Consider the following 21,914-nt stretch of genomic DNA (forward strand, 5'->3'; position numbering starts at 1 on the left):
TTTTTTTTTTTTTTTTTTTTTTTTTTTTTTTTTTTTTTTTTTTTTTTTTTTTTTTTTTTTTTTTTTTTGAGAAGGGAAACAAAAATATACAGGTTACATTACTTTCTATAATAGACTAAAGAAACAAAGATACAGAATAAACGAGTCAAGTTGTAAAGAAGCATACAGTACAGCCACTCATCCTTATAAACTATCAACGGTCTCATCCAATCATGGCAGTAATACTATAGAGAAAGCATCAAGAATCAGTATCGACAAATCAACTAGAGTAGTCAACCAAAAGTGAAAAGCCTTGCCTGAGATTGAATCTTCTTTTTTAATTCTTCGATATATTTTTCTGGAAGACAATGTTCAGATGAAGTTGGCAATTTATTGCTAGTAACTGAAGCCAACTGATGCTCTAAGTGTTCTACTTTCTCCTGTAATTCTTTGTTCTCTGCACACTGCCAGCAGACAAATATGGAAACAAGTGATGTTCCAAAACTAAACAAAGGGGGAACAATGAGAAGGAAGCTTGTTAATTAAGGTACAAATACAAATGCTCGAAGAATTTTCTACTACAGGTATATATAGTGGAAAATAGAGAACAAAAAGAGATGGCAAAAAACCTTATTCTGCAATTGCTCTTGAAGAACACGATTGTCTGCCGTTTTGATCTGAATCAAGAGAAGAAAGTAAATAAATAAGAGATTTTGCAATTATCTGGGGTGTGGTGATCGTATATCCTACTAACGATATATTGGACCAGCAGCTTGCATTAAATCAACCTTTCAATCAGTTGAACAACATTGCAGTATCGAAGTCCTTTAATTAATATAACTCAGAAAATTTACCTCCAGCTCAAAGTCCTTTTCACTGCACTTAGTCATTAATCTTGTAACAGTCTGCAACCATACAAAAACAGTAAAAAAAAACTAATTAAATTTCTAATAAAAGTAAATTGAAGTAATTGAAGGAAGGTCAATGAGCTCAAGGAAGCAGCACCTGCTGCATTTCAGCCACTGATGCACTAGAAACTGAAGACTTGTCACCCTCAGCAATTCGTTGTTCCAAAGCCCTCATTTGCCTCTTCTTTTCTTGAATTTCATGTTCTAAGTCCTGGATCTGGATGAAGGAACGTGGACATGATTAAAAATGCAGCAAAGAAAGAAAACTCATGACAAACTATACCTGAACTGTAGAACCATCAGGATCATCAACAGACTGCTCAACCAGACGTTTCAGTGTGCTGGTTTTAAATGCAACCTCTCCAGCAAGCATCTTAACTTGCTCGACCAGCAGATCCATCTGATCTGACATTGACATTTCGTCCTACAGTACAATATAAACAATCATTTTAAAATTCATAGCTCATAGCTCTAAGAGAACCGAGAAACCTTCAATAGAAAAAAAAAATGTGATAAAGAAAAAGAAAACAAGAAACCGGCAAAAAGCCTTGTGAGCTCTCATCGCTGGATAAACAGATATGATATAATTGAGTACATTGTAAACTGCTATTGTTGCGCAGATGAAAATTGAAAAAAAAAAAACTTAAAAGCTTTCTGTATGATATCTAATTTGTGAAGAGAAACTCATAAACATGTAGCACATCACAGAGAGATTAAAGCACCAATAATTTCACTCACGTTAGTTGATCCAGTGATTACACTAGCAGCTGGTAAGCCTTCGCCGTTCAACTGGATTGAAGAAACATCTGAGTGAAGAATTGAAGATGGATCATTTTGATTCTCGCTTTCGGAAAGCAATTCTTGGGGGACCTCAAACTTCTGAAAAGGAAATTTGAAAGATGAGCAATAGATTTATTATTCTCAAACTGAAGTAAGAACTGCAAACGTCAGTCGCTTAGAAATAGGAAAAGAGGCCCCGGGACCAAAAATTCAGTGATGGAAGTTGTATCTGCTTCGTTGGCTATTAGATGTTTGAAACATGGCAAAAGAAAAAAACTAACTGAACACGGTTTTATTATGCACAAGTAACAAAAATTATAATTTGAATTGTAATTTATCCAAATAAAAACAGACAATGATGGTAATGATAATAATAATAATTGTCGTTGCAAAAGTGTATGGAGGCAGAACAACCATGGATTCCAGTCATAGACCATAAAAAATGTTTAATGTGCAGAACAAGGCAATCTTAGATGAGAGTGCTCATCTTGGATCTTCTAAGCACTGAATTTGTAAGTTCTTCACATTTGTGATGGCAATGGCAATCACAAGAGAACAAGTAAATGTGTATACCTAAGTTGAAGAAAAATTATATAGAAAACTTACATCATCAAAAGAAGATTTGTTCCTTTGATGACTAGGAACGTCACTCAAACATCCAGGAATAGAATTCTTAGAAGAGACTAGTATGAGTTTAGTCAGCCTCTGAATCCTACTCATGAGAGCAACCTTAGCTTCTTCTTCCTCCTCTAATCTTGATTGCATTTTCACTTGACCTGCTTCCAACTATATAACAATACAAGAATAAACAAATTGAAATAGTATTCAGAAAATAGTAATTGAACCACCGAACATGAGCGCAGAAAACACAGACTTGTTGCCTCAAATTCATTATCTCCTCATGATTAACACCAACAATGACCCCCCTTTTCAACTGATCAAGCTCTTGCTTGAGGGTTGAAATTTCTCTCTGATACTTCTTTATCAAAGATTTTTCATCAATTATCTGAAAATGCAATAAAGAAGAGTTCAGAAAAGTGGAAAAAATCATTTGATCAACAAACATTTTCTTCTAACTTCATGTTGAAAAGAAACTTCAATAAACCTTATTGCGCGAGGCATAGATTTCAACTCGTTTGGCCCTGCTAGCAAACTTCAATGTATTGTGAGTTTCCTCCATGTTACTGGATGCAGGAGTTACTGTGCAAATAAGCTGAAGATAATTTGTGTAAATCAAAAGGAAGTTGGCAAGTTTTACTGCATAAATATTCAAGGTAAGTAAAAGGAAAGCAGATGACAATAAATAAAGATGATTCATCTATAAGTTCCATCTACGAGAAGCATGCACTACAAAAAAGCTGTTTCTAAATCAAATACTCACTGAAACGTGTCCATGACCACTGAGTGAGGATTGTAGAAGACGAGTAAGCTTAGAATCTCGATAAGGAACATGGGATGCCTTCCCCTCGCTTAATTTCCCAATAACCTTCACAGTGCAACCAAATATATAAATTACTTCCATCTTGAGGTATCCCCTACATAAGGGAAACCAATATCACAGAAGTACAAACATTCTCATGAAATATATGAAAATTAAACCTATATGCATTTCGATAGTTAACACTCGCCAACTGCAATGAATGGATGGATGAATTGATGAGATCCTTAAATCAACAGGCACGTAAGACTACAAGGATAAGAGATAGTGAAGCAAAACTTGGTTTTCTAAAGCAGGATCAGGATGATACAGATCCTAATTGTACGGTTGTATTTGTTAGGGAAAGAGTGCAAAAATATTTAATCAACACAAAAAAGCCATATAAAAAGGCACCTACTGTTCCAAGAGTCAAAAGACTTTTGTTTATGTAGGCTCCTTCCTTTCTCCTCAGTCCAGTAGTCTCGGTCTTTGAGCTCTCTGACCCAGCTAAATCAATCAAATTCTGTTGCATGGAGTTAATATTAATCAGAATGGCACATTCAAGTTTAGTAGCACTACATATCAGAATGAGAGAGGTCCGATCTTACAAGCTGAGAGAAGATGACACCGTCATACTCATCACCATGTGCACTACTTTCAATCATCTGCAAGAGCATACTGCACTCTTAGTTTACAGAGGCAGAACGATGGGGAAGAATGCACGAGAGAGTGAAAGCAACCACAAAATCTGATAAGCATGCCTCTTTGCACCTCTGTGTGTGAGCATGTCTATCGGAATGTATGTATTTGGTTTGGGTATGTAAGAATTCATGTTTCTATGAATGTATTTATGTACTGATAAAATGTACACTGGCATAAACCATATGTGTGTACATTTCTACGAGCATAGATGCTAAAATATGTATCAATGTACATATCTTTGCATCCGTTCGTAAAAAAAAGTTTGAACTTGGAATTCCACAACTAATTGTTTTTATAACACAAATATGTTGTTAAAATCAGGGGGAAGGGGCCAAATACTAAGGTCAAGATTGTCAGTTTGGAGTTCCTAAATGCACTTCCCAAAAGTTTATAATTGGTAACTTAAAGAGGTGACGTCTAGATGCACATTGCAGAAAGCAATTTAAATCATGGAAAACAATCTTCATTTTGAAATAGAAATAAAACCATAGCAAATAAATTTACTGAAGAGCAAGCAATTGGATACTCCAACAACAAGGAAATCATTAGTTTTACCAGCGTAAAGATGGTGTGACTCCGGCTACTAAAAAGATTGAAATTATTTGATCCAACGTGACGATGCTCTGCCATTTAAGACATTTAGCCATAAACCACATATACACATAAAAGGGCCCAATGAGGAGAAATGGTGTGGAAGCAGAAGTTCCCAATAAATACCTTCTCCAGCGGCTATAAATGATAAAGCATGTCCAGGAGATAAAACCACTTCTTCCTTTATACCCTCAACATAAGTGCCCTAATTGATGACGGCAGCATAAAATATACAATTATAACAAAGCAAAAATAGTTTACAAGGTGATAACTATGAGGACAAGTAAGAAAAGCACCTGTGCATCTTCCCTAACACGCAAATTCTGGGCTGTTGGATCTAGCAAGTCATTTATCACCTGGTATGAAGAATGCAAATATGATCACGAGTCCAATAACTTAGAAGATTTGGAACTCTTAGTACTAGCAGTTTGTACATGATTGTTTAGGATGCCAAAATTATATTCATTTCATATAAAAACAAGATATCCTTTGACTCTGAACTATATAGGCTATAAACTACATTTACACCCGCCAATGGAACTTGGCGGTAAGTTAAAAGATAAAATAACAATCTAGATATGATCAATCACTGAAGCTCTAACATTTTTCAGTATAGAATTACTTACTTCATTGTATATTTCAAGGTAAGATACACGAAGCAAGAATTCCCTTCCAGGAGTCTACACAGAAAAACAACCACACTCATCTATACGGTCAAATATTCACAAAATTAAATAAATAAACGGGATTATTAAATTTGTAACAAATAAATATAATCAGATAACATGCAGAAGCTAGTAAGAAAAATAAGCTAATAAAGAAAGGGTTAATTAGAGTATAGCAAAAGGCATGCAAAAAAAAAATCATTTATAACAATCTTTCCTTCATAGTTTATGCGAATAGCAAAAATCAATTCATAAATATCAATATTTATTAAAGTAGTAAATTTGCACATTTGTTATCCAAACATGGTAGCTAGTCTGAAATTTTATTCAACACAGGTTCAATAATTTAATTATTATAACTAAGATATAATAAATATCTAATACTATTCAGGATTAAAATTTGTAGAAAAGGGAACAATTGTTATTTGGGTAACGACTGTACTAAATTCTGCAATATTTTATTATTTCTGATAAAGAATTAAGTACTTCCTTAGGACTGACTTATGCCTTAGCTAGCCCACCCGACAAAAGCATAAAAAGTTTCGGAAAGGACTCATCCCACACTGACCCCCTCCTTCTAAGCTTTTTTTCATTTCTAAAATATACAAGATTTTAAAAAAGCTAAAGAAGAGATACACAAACACACACATATATATGTAACATACACATTTTATACTTTTTCATTTACTTCTCAGAAAAAACTGATTGAAATAAGTATCGGGCACTTTTAGACTTGAGTAGACCTCATCACGGAGGAGTCATGACCACAAGCCATTACGTGCCGACTATCTTTCACAGTAGGCTCCGTCTTGGCTACCACCAATATAAACAGATGATAAACTACATACAAACTACAGAATGTGAACATTTTTTGTGCAATTGTGAGACAAAGCAATCCAAAGTTTTTTAAAGACAAAATTAATGCTTTTTTTTTTCAAAAACCAGAGCACAAAAAGAAGAATTACCAAAACTATAACATCGACCAAAAGAATACTTAGCAGTTTAGAACTCAAATGATGTTAAGCATCCTAATGAACAACAATAACTGCCCACAAGATAAGAGTTTTACGAAAAAAAATTATCAAGAAATTAAGAGAACCTAATTAAAAAGACATCAACAAGCCAAAGAACAAGATAATACTATTCAATGTCTCACTTCATTATGCCAGGACACTTACATCTTGGATGATGCTGAAAACATCTTTTATAGCCAGTGGTATGATACCTGGAGAGTTTTGATCTCCCTGTGAAAATTATTTAGACAAGCAAATCAATAACATTACCAAGGCACCAAAATAAGGTCTGCTAAGCTATCATTGGGGGAGGTATGAAAGTATTAAAAAAAAAAAAAAAAAAGATAACACCATGGTAGAAAAAGCGAGGAAGAGAAACTTATTGAATCGTCTCATAACAATGTCATATCGGCTGTCCTGCAAATTACCATGTGTCTCTCAACCAAACTCATCACTCTCTGCCAATCAAGTTTCAAATCTAACACCAACTTCTAATTTCAAAAAAATTGGAAATGGAGTAACCGAAAAAATAAATAATCTAATAACAATTGCTTCATGACTAAGAATCTTTCAATATAAATGTCAAATAGTGTTACTAGTCACTTTTGAAAGTCTCTTTTTGTAGTTTCCAGCTGAATTAAAACGGAAACCCTAATATATGTGTAACTAGCATTTAGCCCTCAAAACTAACCAACAATTATAAATTAACACCAGATGGCCAAAATTGGAGGCTGAAAAAATCAAATGCTATTGTTGATTCAACAAGAAAATTAGGGCTCATCATCTCTCCGGCAACTTCAATGTAGAATTCAAACTCTTAATAAGGCTCTTATAAGGACATGAATATTAACGGTTAACAAAGTAGTTAGTGGTTAAAACAAGCTGAACTATTATAATCTGGTTTGGCATCAAACAGTCCAGGGTTACTACGCATAATAATTGCAATTAAAAAACTCTGTTTTTGGGCAAATCAAACTCAATAATTTTTGTAAAAACGCTCTCAAAAAGATTAGACATGTGGGCATGATGCCAAAGAGTCGTACTTACATGCATAGTGTGCGTCTTCCCACTGCTTGTCACACCGTAAGCAAATACAGTTCCTGCATAACAGAAAACAGCTTATAAGATCCTTCAATTGTTAGATTTAATCAAGTTCTCCTCTTAGATATCGAAAATTATCTCTATCAGTCTAATAATCCTTCCATGATCTTACATAAAAACTTTAACGACACTACGAGTTATGATGTTGTTTAGTTCAAAGAATATCTGGATCAGTGAAACGTTTCGCACCATTAACACCCTCCATCGCTGACTTAACGACAGGTTTGGCCGCAACTTCATACACCTCCTGTGAAATCGTTTCTGGTCCAAACACCCTATCTGCCACAGAGAAACACCGTCCCCGCGATGTTATAAACACGAAAACATACATTGCTGCTACGTTAATCCAAATTCAAATTTAAAAAAGAGTACCAAATCCATAGGCCGTGACCGGATTATACTCATTGCGCACGATCTTGTCCCCGTCCGCATACCAAGCAATCTCATCCCCTTTCAGGAACTCCCTCTCACTGCAAGCATAAGCCCGAAACCAAAACTCAATCAATCGCAAAAACACCGACACTAAAATCAATCACGGATCAGATTCAACACCCTCCGATCTCTCCACTTACCTCAAAGGCCGAAACCGAATCGTCACCGAAATGCTATCTCCATTCCTCAGCTCATCCACAGGCTCAGCAATCAAATCATCAGAAATAAACCCAACCGGCGAGCAATCACCATAACCTCCACCTCCATAGTGCATTGAATCCGAAACCCCTCGGCCATGAGCCATTGATCGAGAACCAAATCCACCGCCCATTCCATAATGCGAAGACGCCGAACTCGAGCAAGGTCGAGGAATCATCTTCCCGTTCGTGAAAGAACTGGGCGATGGACTCGAATAGTAAGAAGAAGCAACAGATTTCCGATGAGAAAACGGCGAACTACTCCGCGTTCGGGACGAAGACGCCATAGACTGAATCAGGCAAGCCAGTGAGGACTCTGAGAGCAAAATGCAAATCAAATCAAATCAAATTAAAAATTAAAAAAGAAGGAGAATAAGAATCAGAAGCAAGCAAGAAAAAGAGTGTCAGAAAACTCACATGGTTGCACAAGCAAAAGCGAAGAACATTGAGAATCCCTTTTTCTTCTTCTTCTTCTTCTTCTCTTTTGTCTGTGCTAATAATTTGTTCAACGCTTTAAGCTACCTCCCATGGAAGACTTTAGAGAGAGAAGTTAGAGATTGTTTCGTCTTCTTTAAGACAGCGGGCGTTACTGAGAAATGGATAGTGAAAGAGAGAGAGAGAGATAGAGATTATATTTTTTAAAAATTTAATTTGAATTTTGATTAATTTTTGTTTATATATATATATATATATATTTAAAGCGGGATGACGTGGCGGACAGCTGGGGTTGTTTTTGAAATAGGGAGAAAAAAAGGACTTTTAAGAAAATAAACGTGGAATTGTTTTATTTTTAAATTTAATACGAATTTTAATTTTTAAATATATATATTAATTACGTTACAAATGAAGTGAAATTGCTCCATTTTTTTAATTTATAGAAAATAATGAACGGAAAAGAAAAGGAATTTCAACATTATTTAAAATGTTTTAATTTAATTAATTGATATTTTTTAACTTTGTTTTTTTACTCGTGAAAAATTAATAAAAAAGAGTGCTTTTATTTTTATTTCATTTAGTATATATCAAAATATAATGGGAACATATAACAAAATTTAATACGCAATTTAACAAAATTAAAAGAATGTAACTGAGAGAGAGAGAGAGAGTGACCGGAGAGGCGCGCGGCGGAGAGTTTCCTGTACCATGTGATTGTGGGGCCGCCACCCCGCACTTTACACATAGGACCTGGAGGGGCAAATGTAATGTGACAGTACAAGCATGTTCCAGAGCCACACGTGGGGCTACTTTAGTCTTTTTGTACATTCACCGCCGCATCCACTCTCACGCGCTACCACGCGCCGCCGTCCTACTCCGTTTATTAATCTCTTCAAGATGTGCGCCCACGACAACGATGAAATTAGTTTTCTTTTTTTTTTTTTTTTTTCTAAAAAAGTTATAAAAATACGGATTTAAAATTTCAATTATTAGCCAACTTACCTTACACTTAATTTCATCCACGGAATCCTAAAAAAAATCCTTAATTTGTGACCTAATTAGGTAGAAATTCGAAACCCGAGCTTGGCTTCCAAATCGTATACGTGACGAGTTTCTACTTCATACAACTCGAGTATATGTACTATTAAGCAAGTCGAGACACTCTTTCGAAAATGAAATTACCACTAACTTGAATAAATAAAAAAATTACTACTAAATGCAGTCTTTCTTTAATACTTTCATGCGCCATTCAATATCAGTGGAACGGAGAGAGCTAAATGACGAGAATACCCCTAATCAAGTTTTATTAAAAAAGGTCCTAACTCTCGAACAAACCAAACCATGAACGATAATAACGAATAAAATATTTTTTAACACGCAATTTAAAAACGACTCTGAACCAAATAATTAATCGCTACTTTAGAAAACTAAATTATTTGAGAGAATATTTTTAGAAATTTATAAAATAAAAGGTTAAGAAAACAATATTAAAAAAAAAAAAAAAAGTGTATTATTAATTTATTTAATATTAATTAAAAAAGAAAAAGGAAAACCCTTTAACCACTCTATGATGGGATTAGGAAGGGTGAGCTGAAAATAGAGAATTAAAATTGGTAAAATGTTTGGTTGTGGGCATAAAGCAACGTAAATCAAGATGGCTTTGTTTTAACTAACCAACAACCTCTCCTTCATATTAAAACTTTATTAGGATAATATTTTATTTTTTAATTTTTTAAATACTGTCTTATTTTTTATAACTTAAAACTTTATTTTAACCAATTTACTTCGCTGTTGTTATTATTATTATTATTATTTAATATTCTCTATTTCATATATTTCTTATATATCTCTGTTAACTTTTTCTTTTTGGACTTTTTCTTGAGAAAGGTTTTCACACCTTATAAAAGGTGTTTCGTTATCCTCCCCAATCAATGTGGGAAAATATCACAATTCATCCCCTTTAGAGCCATCGTCCTTACTGGTACTCGTTCATTTCTCCAATCGATGTGGGATCCCCACCAAATCCACCTTCCTTTGGGGTCCAACGTTCTTACTAGGACACTGCCTCGTATCTACCCTTCAGTAAACAACCTCCTCGTTGGCACATTGCCCGAAACCTAGATCTGATACCATTTGTAACAACCCAGTTTCACTACTAGTCGATATTGTTTTCTTTGAGTTCTTCCTCAAGATTTTTAAACGTGTCTACTAGTGAAAGGTTTCCCCCACAGTTCGCCTCCCCAACCAATATGGGATATTACAAAACTAACCCAACCACACTGTCATGATTTAAATTAGGTAATCGTTAGGTAGTTCGAGAAAATAAGAACAATTTTAAAAATAATTACTAATTCTCCCACAAACTTGAAAAAAAAAAAAAAAAAAAAAAAAAAAAAAAAAAAAAAAGAGCAAAGCAAAGAAGCTCATAAGNTTGGAGAAAGAGGTTGAAATATGTGGTCCACCCCATGTGAGACATAGCTATGAGCTCGAACTCGATCTAGCTTAGTCGTTGATATATTAAATTACATAATATGAAGTCTTTCAACTTTTTTCATCGACTCTAATGACAATTACTAGGGTCAACCCATCATTTTTCTCTCATTCAATAACACCGGAAATAAGAAATTCGAACCTCTAACCTCTTGATCGTTCAAGGACATATATCCCAATCATTATCAAGCTATTTTAATTACATAAATATTAATAGTATATTATAAATAGCAACACAACCCTAATTCAACGGAGAGTTGTATGCTGCGTTCGGGAAGGATGAATCGCTCCCGAAAAGGAATCTATTGATTCTCTCCCAATAAAGTACCAATATTGTTCGTTTACAAAAGTGGGAAGAATCTAACCATATTCCAAAATTTTGTGACAAACAAAAATGACAAGACAGACTTTGTCTCACCCTTTTCAGTTCAAACATTGGAAGTTAGAGATTCGAACAGCTGACCTCTTATCCAAGTACCTAAGTTATGATCAGATTAACAGTCTTGAGTGCCTCTATCAAACTACTTTTAACTACATTGATCGTATATTATAACTATCAACGGAGTTTGTCTCATCCTTTTTCCGTTCAATAACACCACAAGTAAGAGAATCGAATCGTTGACCTCTTGATCAGATTAACAATCTCGAGTAGACATTATCAAACTACGTCGATTAACTCGACAAATAAATTACCAATATTATTTGCTTACTAAAGTTGGAGGAATCTAACCCATTAAAAGGGGTAGACAATGACTTTTCTTAACATTGAGAGGGCCTTAGGGATGGGAGGCTTTACTTGAAAAGGAAGCGATGAGCTGTGGTGAGGTGGGCTTTTCACGTGGGAAGGTGGGCCCCGTTTAAGACAGGACCACGTCATCCTTTTCTATCTTTTGGGCTCTTAAGAGGACGGGCTGTCCATATTCATGGGCCCAAAAAACTATATAGTAAAGTAATTATGTACAACAACTATATAGTTTTGCATTTTTTTTATTCTTATTATATGTGCTTGTTAATACATATTATTCTAAGGAAAAATATTTTGATTTAAAACTATACTAAATATTTGTAACATTTGATTAATCTACATCAACTTCTTAGGAGTGTTCGAGAGTGGGATTGAATCAAGTGGAGTCATTTTTTTTACTGAACTCAGTTATTCGGATAGTAAAAAATTTCAACCTAAACAACCTTCATTAAATAATAAACTCAACTAAATGGTAAACTTTTTAGGTTAGGTTTGTTTGAGTTGTCCAAGTAATTTATTAACTTTTTGTTACTTAACAAAAAAAATAAACATTTATTTATTTATTTATTTTTAAATATTTAATTAGAATTTCTAACTCAAATTTCTATATATATTTATTTTTAAAAATTGTGGAGAATAAACCGTGAAAAAATAATATGAAATTAAACAAAAATAAAATAAATATAGGTATATATAATTGTAAAAATATATATTTTAAAATTAATAATAAACTAGTCTCGAAGAAAAGTGAAAAAACGGTTTTATTTTATTAGAAAAGATATTAATATAATTAAAAAAGGGGTGTTGCGAGAATCGAACTCGCGACCTCTCGCACCCGAAGCGAGAATCATACCACTAGACCAAACACCCGTTGATATTCGCTCTCAAATTTAGTTTTATATTTACTATAATAAGTTTTATCCGATATTTTTCTTCTCAAATTTCTATCAGTTTCAGGCGCCAGGAACAAGGAGGAGCGAAAATGGGAGCTTCGATAATGTCTTCTCCCTCTCATTCTCACCTCATCCACTCTCTTCTTCTCCGGTCAGTTCCTTCTTCTCTCTCAACTTTCCTCTGTAGACCCTCCGCCGTCATCTCAGCCGCTTGCTCCCATCAATTTAAACCCAACAGTTCTATCTTCCTCATTCGCCAATCTCCTCACCGTTCCCGGTCTTTCACTCCCTCAGCATCCGTTTCATTCTCTCGCTCCTTTTCTTCCATCATTTCTGGTACCTCTGCGGTCGGATTTGAAGACGACGATGTAATTGACGATGACGACGAAAGTGATTACGAAGATGAAGTTGAAATCGAAGATTTCGAACTGGAAGACAATACGGTTGAGGACGGATTGGAAACTGCTGTGGCTTCGGACTCGTCTTCGGCGGTGGTGAGTAGAAGTGAAGTGAAGAGTATTCCGAGTTTGACGGTTAAGGAGAAGAAAGAGTTGGCATCGTACGCTCATAGCTTGGGGAAGAAGCTGAAGAGTCAGTTGGTGGGGAAGTCTGGCGTCACTCCTGGCTTGGCTACTTCTTTCATCGAGACACTTGAAGCCAACGAGCTTCTCAAGGTTTGTTGATTCTTTCGATGTTCTCTTCTCTGTCTGATCAAGTTATTTCTTGGCTGATTTGATATCCTTAAAATCTATATGGTTTAAGAATTAGGGTTCATCTAGCAACTATTTTAGGGGAACCAGTGCTGTGAATTTCAATTGTCTTTGCAATTTTTATCTCCTCTTCTTCTTGAACAATTTGAATAGAAATGGCATTCTGGACTTAAAGTGCTTGTTCGCAGTTAGGAAAACAATTACATTGTTTGTTGGAGAAATGAAATTCTTCTGTTGAAACGTAGTTTAGAGCTACTACAGAAAATTTATGGGTTGATCAACTGAAAGGAACGGTAAATGTTTGCATCTAAACTGCAGTGTGGATGAACAGTTTGGCGAATAGACAATTTATGAATACTCTGTTCTTTTTATTTTTGACAAGAAACAAAACTTATAATGAATTAATGAAACAAAGGATCAGAACCCCCCAAAACAAATTGAATCCAACAAAAACGATGGGTTGAATGAACATTGGCTAATTTAGGGAATGATCATGGGTTTATAATCAAAGAATACTCGATTGGTTTGAGGTCTTTTGGAAAAGCCCAAAGCAAAGTTACGAGAGCTTATGCTCAAAGTGGACAATACCATACCATTGTGGAGAGTCGTGTTTATCTAACATGGTATGAGAGCCATGCCCTAAACTTAGTCATGTCAATAGAATCCTTAAAGCCTCAAACATGCAACCAAACGAAGCTGAAACACTTGAAAGAAGAAACAAAACACCAAAATCCTTAGAGAAACCAACCAGAGCTTGGCAAAAGTGAACACTGACACAACTTTCGTCATGAACCAGTGAAGGAATTCCATGAAACTCGACACCATTGGCTTCACTAAGTGAAGCGAAATTGGCTGGCATGGAGGGTGGAGGGTAAGTGAAGGGTCATCAACGGATGAAGAGGCAACTTGCTGATTAGAAGGCACCAAAAGCCTCCTACAACTTTCTTCAATAAAATTTGAATTCAAAGAATTTTCCTCAAACTATCAACAAATTCCTAGAATTTTAGGCGGAATGGGCATTGTACTTCAAAAGAAACCTGTCTAAAACTACCTATAGGCGGTAGGGGTCGGGAATTGAACCCGCATCTTCTCCTTGGCAAGGAGAAATTTTCCCCATACATCTCGAGGCGCCTATCAAAAAGATACTCCGAAGGCTTCGGGATCGAGGTCTCATTAGCCGAAGAAGATCCTGAAATGGAACTTTCATGCAGGAGCAAGAACTAGCAAGAAAGTGGATAAGACATGGTTGGTATGATGAATACGCCCCAACTTCACGGATATAAGACGAAGGATAGGCTGGATTAGGACCCTTTTTTACATCTTTAACATTCCGGGACTTCGAAGACTCAAAAGGCATAATTACCCTTTAGGTCTCATCGTGCTAGATTAAGTCCCTTTTTGCTTTAGTTTGACTCTTTTTTGTTTGGAGTTGGTTTTGCGTATTTTCTTGTATTTTCTCATTTTTTTAATGATAGTCCATTAAAAAAAAAGCTAAGGTTGACTGTTTTTTTTATCGGATCTTGTCTGTGAAGACGAATATGTTGGCATCTCGAATCCTGTTTAGTTTTCTGTATGCGAACTTGACTAATGGCTTCGATTTCTGCATTCCACGTAAATGTCGAATATTAGAAAATCCTTAGACCAAAGTAGAATTAAAAAAATTGAACCATTGGATGCACAGATCAAAGTTCTGGGGAACTGTCCAGGGGAGCTGGAGGATGTGGTGAGGCAATTGGAGGAATCAACAGGGTCTGTGGTAGTGAGCAAAATTGGGAGAACTGTTATCATATATAGGCCCAGCATCTCTAAAATGAAAGCGGAGGAAGAAAAACGACGTGCCCGAAAAATTTATGTGAGAAAAGAACCCGATCGAGTGAAACTATTTTTGCAGGTAAAGTATATGGATTGACATTCTTGATCTTATCTCAGAATGAATTACTCTTGCTTCTTAAATTCTAATACTTATATTCATGCAGAATAAAGTACAAACACCGAGAAGCTCGAACCGAGGTCGTCGTGGAAGCAGCAGGTTTTGATCTGAAGTAGAATTCACATCTAACAGGTTTGTTTTGCAATTTTATCCATGTAAGTTTTTTGTTACACCGTTATAAATCTTGCAGTTCCACTAGTTTTTAATTAGTTCATGAATATAGAGGCCTTTATTCTGCTTTCGTTTCACAGGTGTAGAGTTTAAACAAGATTATAGTGTCTGTGTGAATTAGTAGGAAGAGCTTAAAATTGGCATAACCAAATATAAATCAAATACGAGTTATATAATTATCTCTTGGATATGTAAGCACATGTATGTAAACCGAGCTAGGATTGGTTGGTACCTATTTATTAAACTGGGTGTACATGGTTCGGTTCGGTTGGGTTGGATTGAAAGAATTTTTTGGACCAATCCAAAAGTTTGCGTTGGTTGAATTGATAACCTAACCTAACTCGAAAATGTTCACAACCCAACCCGATTTTCGAGTTGGGTTGTGAGTTATATATATTTTTTAATTTTTTTAATTTTTTTTTATTTATCTACAACTCATAATTATCGATACAATTTTAGATAAAATATATTAAAATTTTACAAATAAACCCAAATCAATCTATAATCATTAAAAAAAAATATATCAACAACAATATAAAATTATAACATTTTTAACTAGTGCAATAAAATTAAAAACAATTAAATAGTAATATAGCAATAAAACTAAAAACAATTAATACACTTTGAGAATTAGTTATTAAAAAAAAATACTATGAAAATATTTTACTTATATTGGAATAGGCCTACTTATACCGGAGGGTTCTAAATTATAAAAATGAATATAAATTGTGATATAATAACGGTACAACAAAAAGATAATAAATACAAATTTATCGAAACTAATTTTCTATTAATCTAATTTTGTGTCTATTATTTTAGGTGTTAAAGAGTTCATCAAATAATCTGAATATTCTCACCCATATTAAATGTTGATTTAAAAACTCTAGAACGATTAAAAAGTTTTAAACAATTTTTTTATAAAACTTAGTATTTAAAATTATTTATTTTCTACAAAACTGGAAAGTGTAACTTAGATTTTTACTAATCTAAAATCATAATATCTGACTTAACTGTGATTACAAAAAGAATTAACGGTGATTACAAAAAGAATTGTAAAAAAAAACTTTCACAAAATTCATTTAAAAATTCAGAAAATGAAAATAATATACTTTAAAAAATACAATAATTATTTTATTATACCTAATATTTTTAATACATTAATTTTAAATTAAATATATTTTTCTATTTTTTAATATTAATTTAAACTCTTGAATATTTAATATTTTATGAACCTATTATAAAATTAATTAGTTAAACTATTAAATTAATCCATTTATAGAATTCTAAACATTATTTTTATTTCTAAATTTCATATAAGGCATACTAGTTGTGCTCTGCTCAACAATATTTATAAGGTAAATAAATAAAAATATTATATCAAATTTCTATTAAAATAATTATGCTTAAGAAAGTCAATTATATAATAAAACATTAATTTTTTTCTTAAAAAAAAACTGCCATATTTGATTTTTTCTTCTAAAATATTAAAATTGAAATCAGGAAGAATATTTATAAATCCAAATTAAGTTAAAATTTTATTTTATTTCAAATTCCATTAGAAGATTATTTGTAAAATAGTTAATTGAGTCATAGCTTACCGAACAAATTCCTATAACTATGGAACGGATTGAGGAATAAACTATTCTTTTTTTTTAAATTGCGTGACTCGAAGATGTTGAAATTACATAAATTATTTGAGTTATGCCTACTAAGATCAACCCGAGTGAAAAGACAAAGTGGATATGCGATAATAATTCCATATTGATCCGAACCAAGCATGTGCCCCCACTTTTAATAAGATTCCAGCTAGAAGCATATAAGAACGGTAATGTAAATGGTGACCATGTATGTCAGGGTTAATTGGTGATTTGACAGCAAAAGCAATAAGAAAGGCAATATAGAATATTATTTCTCGTGCTATAGAATACGATTGATTGGTGTTTCAAAATTTAAAGTTAGTTCATTAGAACCATATAAACAATACCCATAACTCCCGAGGAATAAGTAATCACTATAACTCTAGATTATCATCCACCCAAAATTTGTAACCATTCAAGAATAAATGAAGCTTGATTCTTCTTTAATGTGACATGCATTTTCTTCACACATTCTTTGAAGTTTATCTTGCATGATTGATGTCTTGGTTCATATCAAAGTATCTCAATTTAGTGAAGTAGGACTCCCAAAACTCTTTCATAGAATTTAGCGAAAGCACAACTGCATCTCCTCCATGTTACACAACTGGAACACAGACCCATCTACGATTTTACACAAAGTGGTGATGAAATGGACCGTCCACTTCTTAAACGCAACACTCTTTTATACCGTCAGCCCCTTGTATTTTCTCGTTATTGGCCTCTATTCACACTAACACATCATATGTTTGTGTGAATAGTTGCTGAGAGAGGTTACGCTCAAAACAACAAGTGAAACACTTTTGTTACATACACACCACCGAAATCCCAAGCACAATAGAGACTGCACAAGGAAATCAAGGAAATCAGACATTCACTGCACAAGTAAAACAAGATACTTAAATCAAAGGGCAGAAAGGTTATACAGACTCGTGAAGATACGATTCAAAGATTTAGATAAGAGATCTACTTGGAACTTTGAGCCACCCTAAATACTTAGGTAAAAGTAGAGATTAAGCTTGAACTTCCAAGAACCAAGAATAAGGCCTAAGGATAAAGATGTGATAAGAGCCTACAAGTAAGTTGTTGAGTATTTTTATACCCACCCATTCCCTCCTTTTTTTTCGTCAAGTATTTGTAGGCTGTCGGTCGAGGTGGGGTAGCGTTCAAAAACTGTTCATTCACAAAGGGGGTCGTTCCGGGGTGTTAGTCCATTTTTGTATTGAATATTTTGTATTTCATTTTGTAATTGCATCCCAAACCCTTTTTCCCGTTTGTTATAAAGTTGAACACACCACCTTTATTAGTGGTGGTGTTTTCTATTTTCGTTTGATTTAAATTTTACCGTACTTTTATATACATACATATACATATACATATATACATATACATGTATATGTGTATATATATATATAAACCCTATAAAATAATATAAATGAAAAAATGTGAGTAAGAAGGGAGAAAAATATATTTAAAATAAAATATAACTTAGATTTTTTTTTTTTTTTTTTTTAAATATTCTAATTACTCATTGTCAAAAAAAATTCCTAATATATTTATTAATTTTTAAAATGTTAAATACTAAAATATATATTTTAAAAAAAATTAATAAGCAATTATATATAGAAATTATTTTTCATAAATTTCTAATTATGGAATCCATAGTAATTTATTTTCTAAAAATGATGTTATTATATATGGAAACTCATGCATTTTTTATAAATAAAATAAAATAAAAAATAAGAATTAAAATTTATAGAATTCTAAACATCATTTTTATTTATAAAATTGATATAAGGTAAAATATTTTTGCTGTTCTCAACGATTTTTTGTTTTGTTAATTATTAATTACATTTATTTGTAAGGTAAATAAATAAAAGCCATACTATCTCGATTTTCTATTAAATGAATTATGCTTAAGAAGGTTAATTATATAATAAAACATTATATTAAGAAAAACTTCCATATTTGATTTCTTCTTTTTAAAATATTAATATTCAAACCAATATTGATAAATCCAAATTAAATTATAATATATTTTTCTAAAATTTAAAAGTAAAAGACTAATGAGAACGTTTAAGTTATTTAATAAGTCGCTTTGCAGTAAGTTATTTAATATCAATATTCATTAAGAACGTTTTTACTTATAATTATTTAGAATTAATTCGTATTATTTTAAATGTTATAATTATTTGTTACGGTTTTATCTTATAATTATGAAGACTTTACATACTATAAAATTAATCAATTTTTATTAATTAATTATACGTCGGTTTATAATCAGTTAGGTTAAAAGCTTGATGGAGACTAAGTTTTCAATGAGAGAGTGAAACCCAATTATTTATAAAAGCTATGTATTTGGTAAGCACATTGAATTGCTACAAATGTCTCACCGAAATGAAAAGGCTATCCTCAATTATATATAATCTTGGATTTATCATAATAATGTATAATATTTTCTAATTAAATATTTTAACTAAAGAAATTCTAAAAATTTAATGAGAATTTACTACCATAAATAGATTAATTAAAATATTAATTATTTTATGATATCTTGATTGATCCTGCTGGTATATATATTATAGATATATATTTCATAAACTTATAATTTTGAAATTCATCACAATTTTTTTATAAATAAAATAAAATAAAAAATAAGAATTTTAATTTATAGAATTTTCAACATTTTTTTTGTTTTTTTAATTATTAATCACATATATTTATAAGGTAAATACTTAAAAGACACTATATCAAATTTTTATTAAAAGAATTATGCTTAAAGAAAATCAATTATATAATAAAACATTATATTAAAAAAAAAACAGCCATAATTGATTTTTTTAATATTAAAATTCAAACAAAGGTGGAATATTTATTAGTTCAAACAAAAGTCTATATTTTTCTAAATTTATATTTTAACTTTTATTTTACGTAATTTCTTTTTTTATTATTATTTCATAAATATATTATTTAATATCCCAAAAAGAGATAAACTCAACAATAATAAATACATTATTCCGATCATAAATTTTTTTATAAATAAAAGCAAATTTAAAATATACGAAAATAAATAACGAAGATGATTTTTTAAGAAAAATCTTCTTTGGATGTTTTAATTGAACCCGGCCGAGTTAAGTCGGTAACTCGGCACAGCAACGAGTCGAACCGCTCTGGGAGCGGTTAGACCGAACGAGTCGTTCATGTCCAGCTCCTCCGCCTTCATTCCGTCCGGCAACTCCCACGAGAAGGAATGAAGAAGATTAGCCACCGCCATCTCACAAGCATAAAGTCCGAGTTGCATTCCGGGGCAAGACCGCCGACCCGACCCGAACGGAAGGAACTCAAAATCACTCCCTTTGAAATCCGGAGCGGCGTCGTTTTCAAATCTCCCTGGTCGAAACCGGTCCGGATCTTCCCAAGCGGTTCCATCCCGGCCAATAGCCCAGCAGTTGATCCACACTCTTGAACCAGTCGGAATTAAGTAGCCTGCAACGGCGGTGTCCACGGCGGTCTCGTGGAGGAGCAACGGAATCGGCGGATGAAGGCGTAGCGTCTCCTTCACGACGGCTTTCAGGTAGGGCAGATTTTGAAGGTCCGATTCATGGAGTTTTCGATCTAATCCAACAGTCCGTGTGAGTTCTTCTTGAAGCTTTTGTAACTCTTCCGGATTTCTCATTAATTCCGCAATGGACCATTCAATCACAGAAGCAACCGTCTCTGTTCCGCCAAACATCACATCCTGCAAAAATCTCATGAACATTATGAATCAAATCAGTTTTGCAAATCAATAGAAAAATCGATGAACTCACCATGATTATCGCTTTGATATTATCTCTAGTAAGTTGAAAATCATTGCTACTCGATTCATCGACGAGGAATGCCATTAATTCATCCACCATATCGGAATCAACGTCCTGTTCATCATTATCATCGTTTTTCCCCAATTTTTTTGCTATATGTTCATCGATTATGCTATCAATAAACACATCAAGAGCTTTTCTAGCTTTTTCCATTCTTCGATTGAATTCTCCAGCATGAATCCAGCCTAACCATGGCAAAAAATCTGCAATGTTAAAAGCGCCAAACAGTTTAGAAAATTCTTGCAGGATTTCCACGAATTCGTCTTGTCCTTCGTGCGAGCACGATCCGAACGCGGCCTTGTAGGTTATGTTTCGTGTCAGACCGAAAACGAGTTCGCCTATATTCACAGGCTCGCCGATTTTATTCGATACGATTTGAAGTACAGAATCGACTTCATCACGCACTGACGCCCATGATTCAGCCCGCCGTCGACTGAAAAGCTTCATGACACAGATCTTGCGCATTTGGCGCCAGAATGGGCCATAATTTGCGAAGGCCATATCGGCGCGGTCGTACGTGAGGTACGATATCGCGACGTTCGCAGGTCTATTTGCGAATGCGATATCCTGAACTTGGAGGAACTCGCGTGCCATTTCTGGCGTGGAAACGACAACCATATGGAGAACGCCGAGACGGAGGTGGAAAAGACCGCCGTAGATGGCGGCGAGACGAGTGAGGCCACGGTGAGTGAGTTGGTTCATCATGAGCATGTTGCCGATGATAGGGAGGCCGGTAGGGCCGGGGGGATAAGGGAGTTTACGGCGTAATCTCCATAGGAAAGCAAGGAAGAACAGCAGAGAAACGAGGAAGAAGAAGAAGAAAGAGGAAGAATTCAAAGACTCCATTGAATTGAGATGAGAATTTGAAAGGATTGGAGATGAACTTATAGAGAACGAAAGAGATTTTGATTTTGATTTTAGAGAGAAAAAAATTGGGAACGTTACAACCTTACGTAATTATGTTCTTTTTTTAATTTTTGCAATAAATTTTAAAGATAATCATAGAAAGTTGTGTTTAATATTTATAATTTTTACAAGAATGTTTCGTTTTCTCGATAACCTACCTTTGATATGTTTTCTCCCTTGAAGCGTACTCGCACGTGGCGCTTCGTTTCGTTCTCCCTCTTAGCGTCCTCGTATGTGGAGGACGCTCACTGGCATGCTGCCTAGTAACCTACCTCTAATACCATTTGTAATGACACAATTCTACGGCTAGTCGATATTGTTTGATTTGACTTGTTATGTTTAGTTATCAATCTCA

At 33.7% G+C, this 21,914-nt stretch overlaps 3 protein-coding genes and 1 non-coding gene across 7 annotated transcripts in view; 1 reads left to right on the plus strand and 3 right to left on the minus strand.

The window, feature by feature from the left end:
* Positions 1-8,401, minus strand: part of LOC111469402 (kinesin-like protein KIN-7D, mitochondrial) — a 10,428-nt gene extending 2,027 nt beyond the window's left edge. For 2 of the 4 annotated variants that reach the window (XM_023114658.1, XM_023114648.1), the window contains exons 1-22: positions 8,203-8,401; positions 7,729-8,101; positions 7,529-7,626; positions 7,346-7,435; positions 7,103-7,155; positions 6,221-6,286; positions 5,004-5,057; positions 4,674-4,733; positions 4,504-4,582; positions 4,342-4,409; positions 3,693-3,749; positions 3,503-3,607; positions 3,049-3,153; positions 2,773-2,880; positions 2,542-2,673; positions 2,274-2,453; positions 1,626-1,766; positions 1,171-1,311; positions 985-1,104; positions 834-884; positions 609-656; positions 297-443 (exon numbers count right to left, since the gene is read on the minus strand). In XM_023114658.1, coding sequence (XP_022970426.1) covers positions 297-443; positions 609-656; positions 834-884; positions 985-1,104; positions 1,171-1,311; positions 1,626-1,766; positions 2,274-2,453; positions 2,542-2,673; positions 2,773-2,880; positions 3,049-3,153; positions 3,503-3,607; positions 3,693-3,749; positions 4,342-4,409; positions 4,504-4,582; positions 4,674-4,733; positions 5,004-5,057; positions 6,221-6,286; positions 7,103-7,155; positions 7,346-7,435; positions 7,529-7,626; positions 7,729-8,072 — 2,247 coding nt within the window. In that variant the 5' untranslated portion in view covers positions 8,073-8,101; positions 8,203-8,401. Of the gene's footprint in view, positions 1-296; positions 444-608; positions 657-833; positions 885-984; positions 1,105-1,170; positions 1,312-1,625; positions 1,767-2,273; positions 2,454-2,541; positions 2,674-2,772; positions 2,881-3,048; positions 3,154-3,502; positions 3,608-3,692; positions 3,750-4,341; positions 4,410-4,503; positions 4,583-4,673; positions 4,734-5,003; positions 5,058-6,220; positions 6,287-7,102; positions 7,156-7,345; positions 7,436-7,528; positions 7,627-7,728; positions 8,102-8,202 lie in introns of those variants that run through there. The other 2 variants (XM_023114666.1, XM_023114674.1) reach the window with 2 other exon arrangements.
* Positions 8,402-12,253: 3,852 nt separating this feature from the next.
* Positions 12,254-12,325, minus strand: TRNAP-CGG. Its single transcript has one exon. It is a non-coding gene; the product is annotated as a tRNA-Pro (tRNA).
* An 83-nt stretch (positions 12,326-12,408) lies between these two features.
* LOC111470060 lies at positions 12,409-15,347 on the plus strand. The gene is made up of 3 exons (XM_023115538.1): positions 12,409-13,022; positions 14,740-14,949; positions 15,035-15,347. The coding sequence occupies exons 1-3, from the start codon at positions 12,438-12,440 to the stop codon at positions 15,092-15,094; spliced, it is 855 nt and encodes a 284-aa protein (XP_022971306.1). The 5' UTR covers positions 12,409-12,437; the 3' UTR covers positions 15,095-15,347.
* Positions 15,348-19,836: 4,489 nt separating this feature from the next.
* On the minus strand, positions 19,837-21,556 carry LOC111469596 (cytochrome P450 84A1-like). The gene is made up of 2 exons (XM_023114918.1): positions 20,603-21,556; positions 19,837-20,532 (listed from the first exon to the last, which is right to left on the minus strand). Exons 1-2 carry the CDS (start codon positions 21,497-21,499, stop codon positions 19,906-19,908), a joined length of 1,524 nt encoding a protein of 507 aa, XP_022970686.1. The 5' UTR covers positions 21,500-21,556; the 3' UTR covers positions 19,837-19,905.
* Positions 21,557-21,914: the final 358 nt, after the last annotated feature.

This window comes from Cucurbita maxima, unplaced genomic scaffold (genome assembly GCF_002738345.1).
Source record: "Cucurbita maxima cultivar Rimu unplaced genomic scaffold, Cmax_1.0 Cma_Scf00002, whole genome shotgun sequence".
NCBI classification, from domain to species: Eukaryota; Viridiplantae; Streptophyta; class Magnoliopsida; order Cucurbitales; family Cucurbitaceae; genus Cucurbita; species Cucurbita maxima.

What these genes read in the sequence shown, in the direction of transcription:
- LOC111470060 (XM_023115538.1), top strand. Translation starts at nt 12,438, where the DNA reads ATGGGAGCTTCGATAATGTCTTCTCCCTCTCATTCTCACCTCATCCAC. An exon ending in AAGCCAACGAGCTTCTCAAG is followed by an intron (nt 13,023 to 14,739) that starts GTTTGTTGATTC and finishes TTGGATGCACAG; the next exon opens with ATCAAAGTTCTGGGGAACTG. An exon ending in GAGTGAAACTATTTTTGCAG is followed by an intron (nt 14,950 to 15,034) that starts GTAAAGTATATG and finishes ATATTCATGCAG; the next exon opens with AATAAAGTACAAACACCGAG.
- LOC111469596 (XM_023114918.1), bottom strand. Translation starts at nt 21,499, where the DNA reads ATGGAGTCTTTGAATTCTTCCTCTTTCTTCTTCTTCTTCCTCGTTTCT. An exon ending in ATATCAAAGCGATAATCATG is followed by an intron (nt 20,533 to 20,602) that starts GTGAGTTCATCG and finishes AGATTTTTGCAG; the next exon opens with GATGTGATGTTTGGCGGAAC.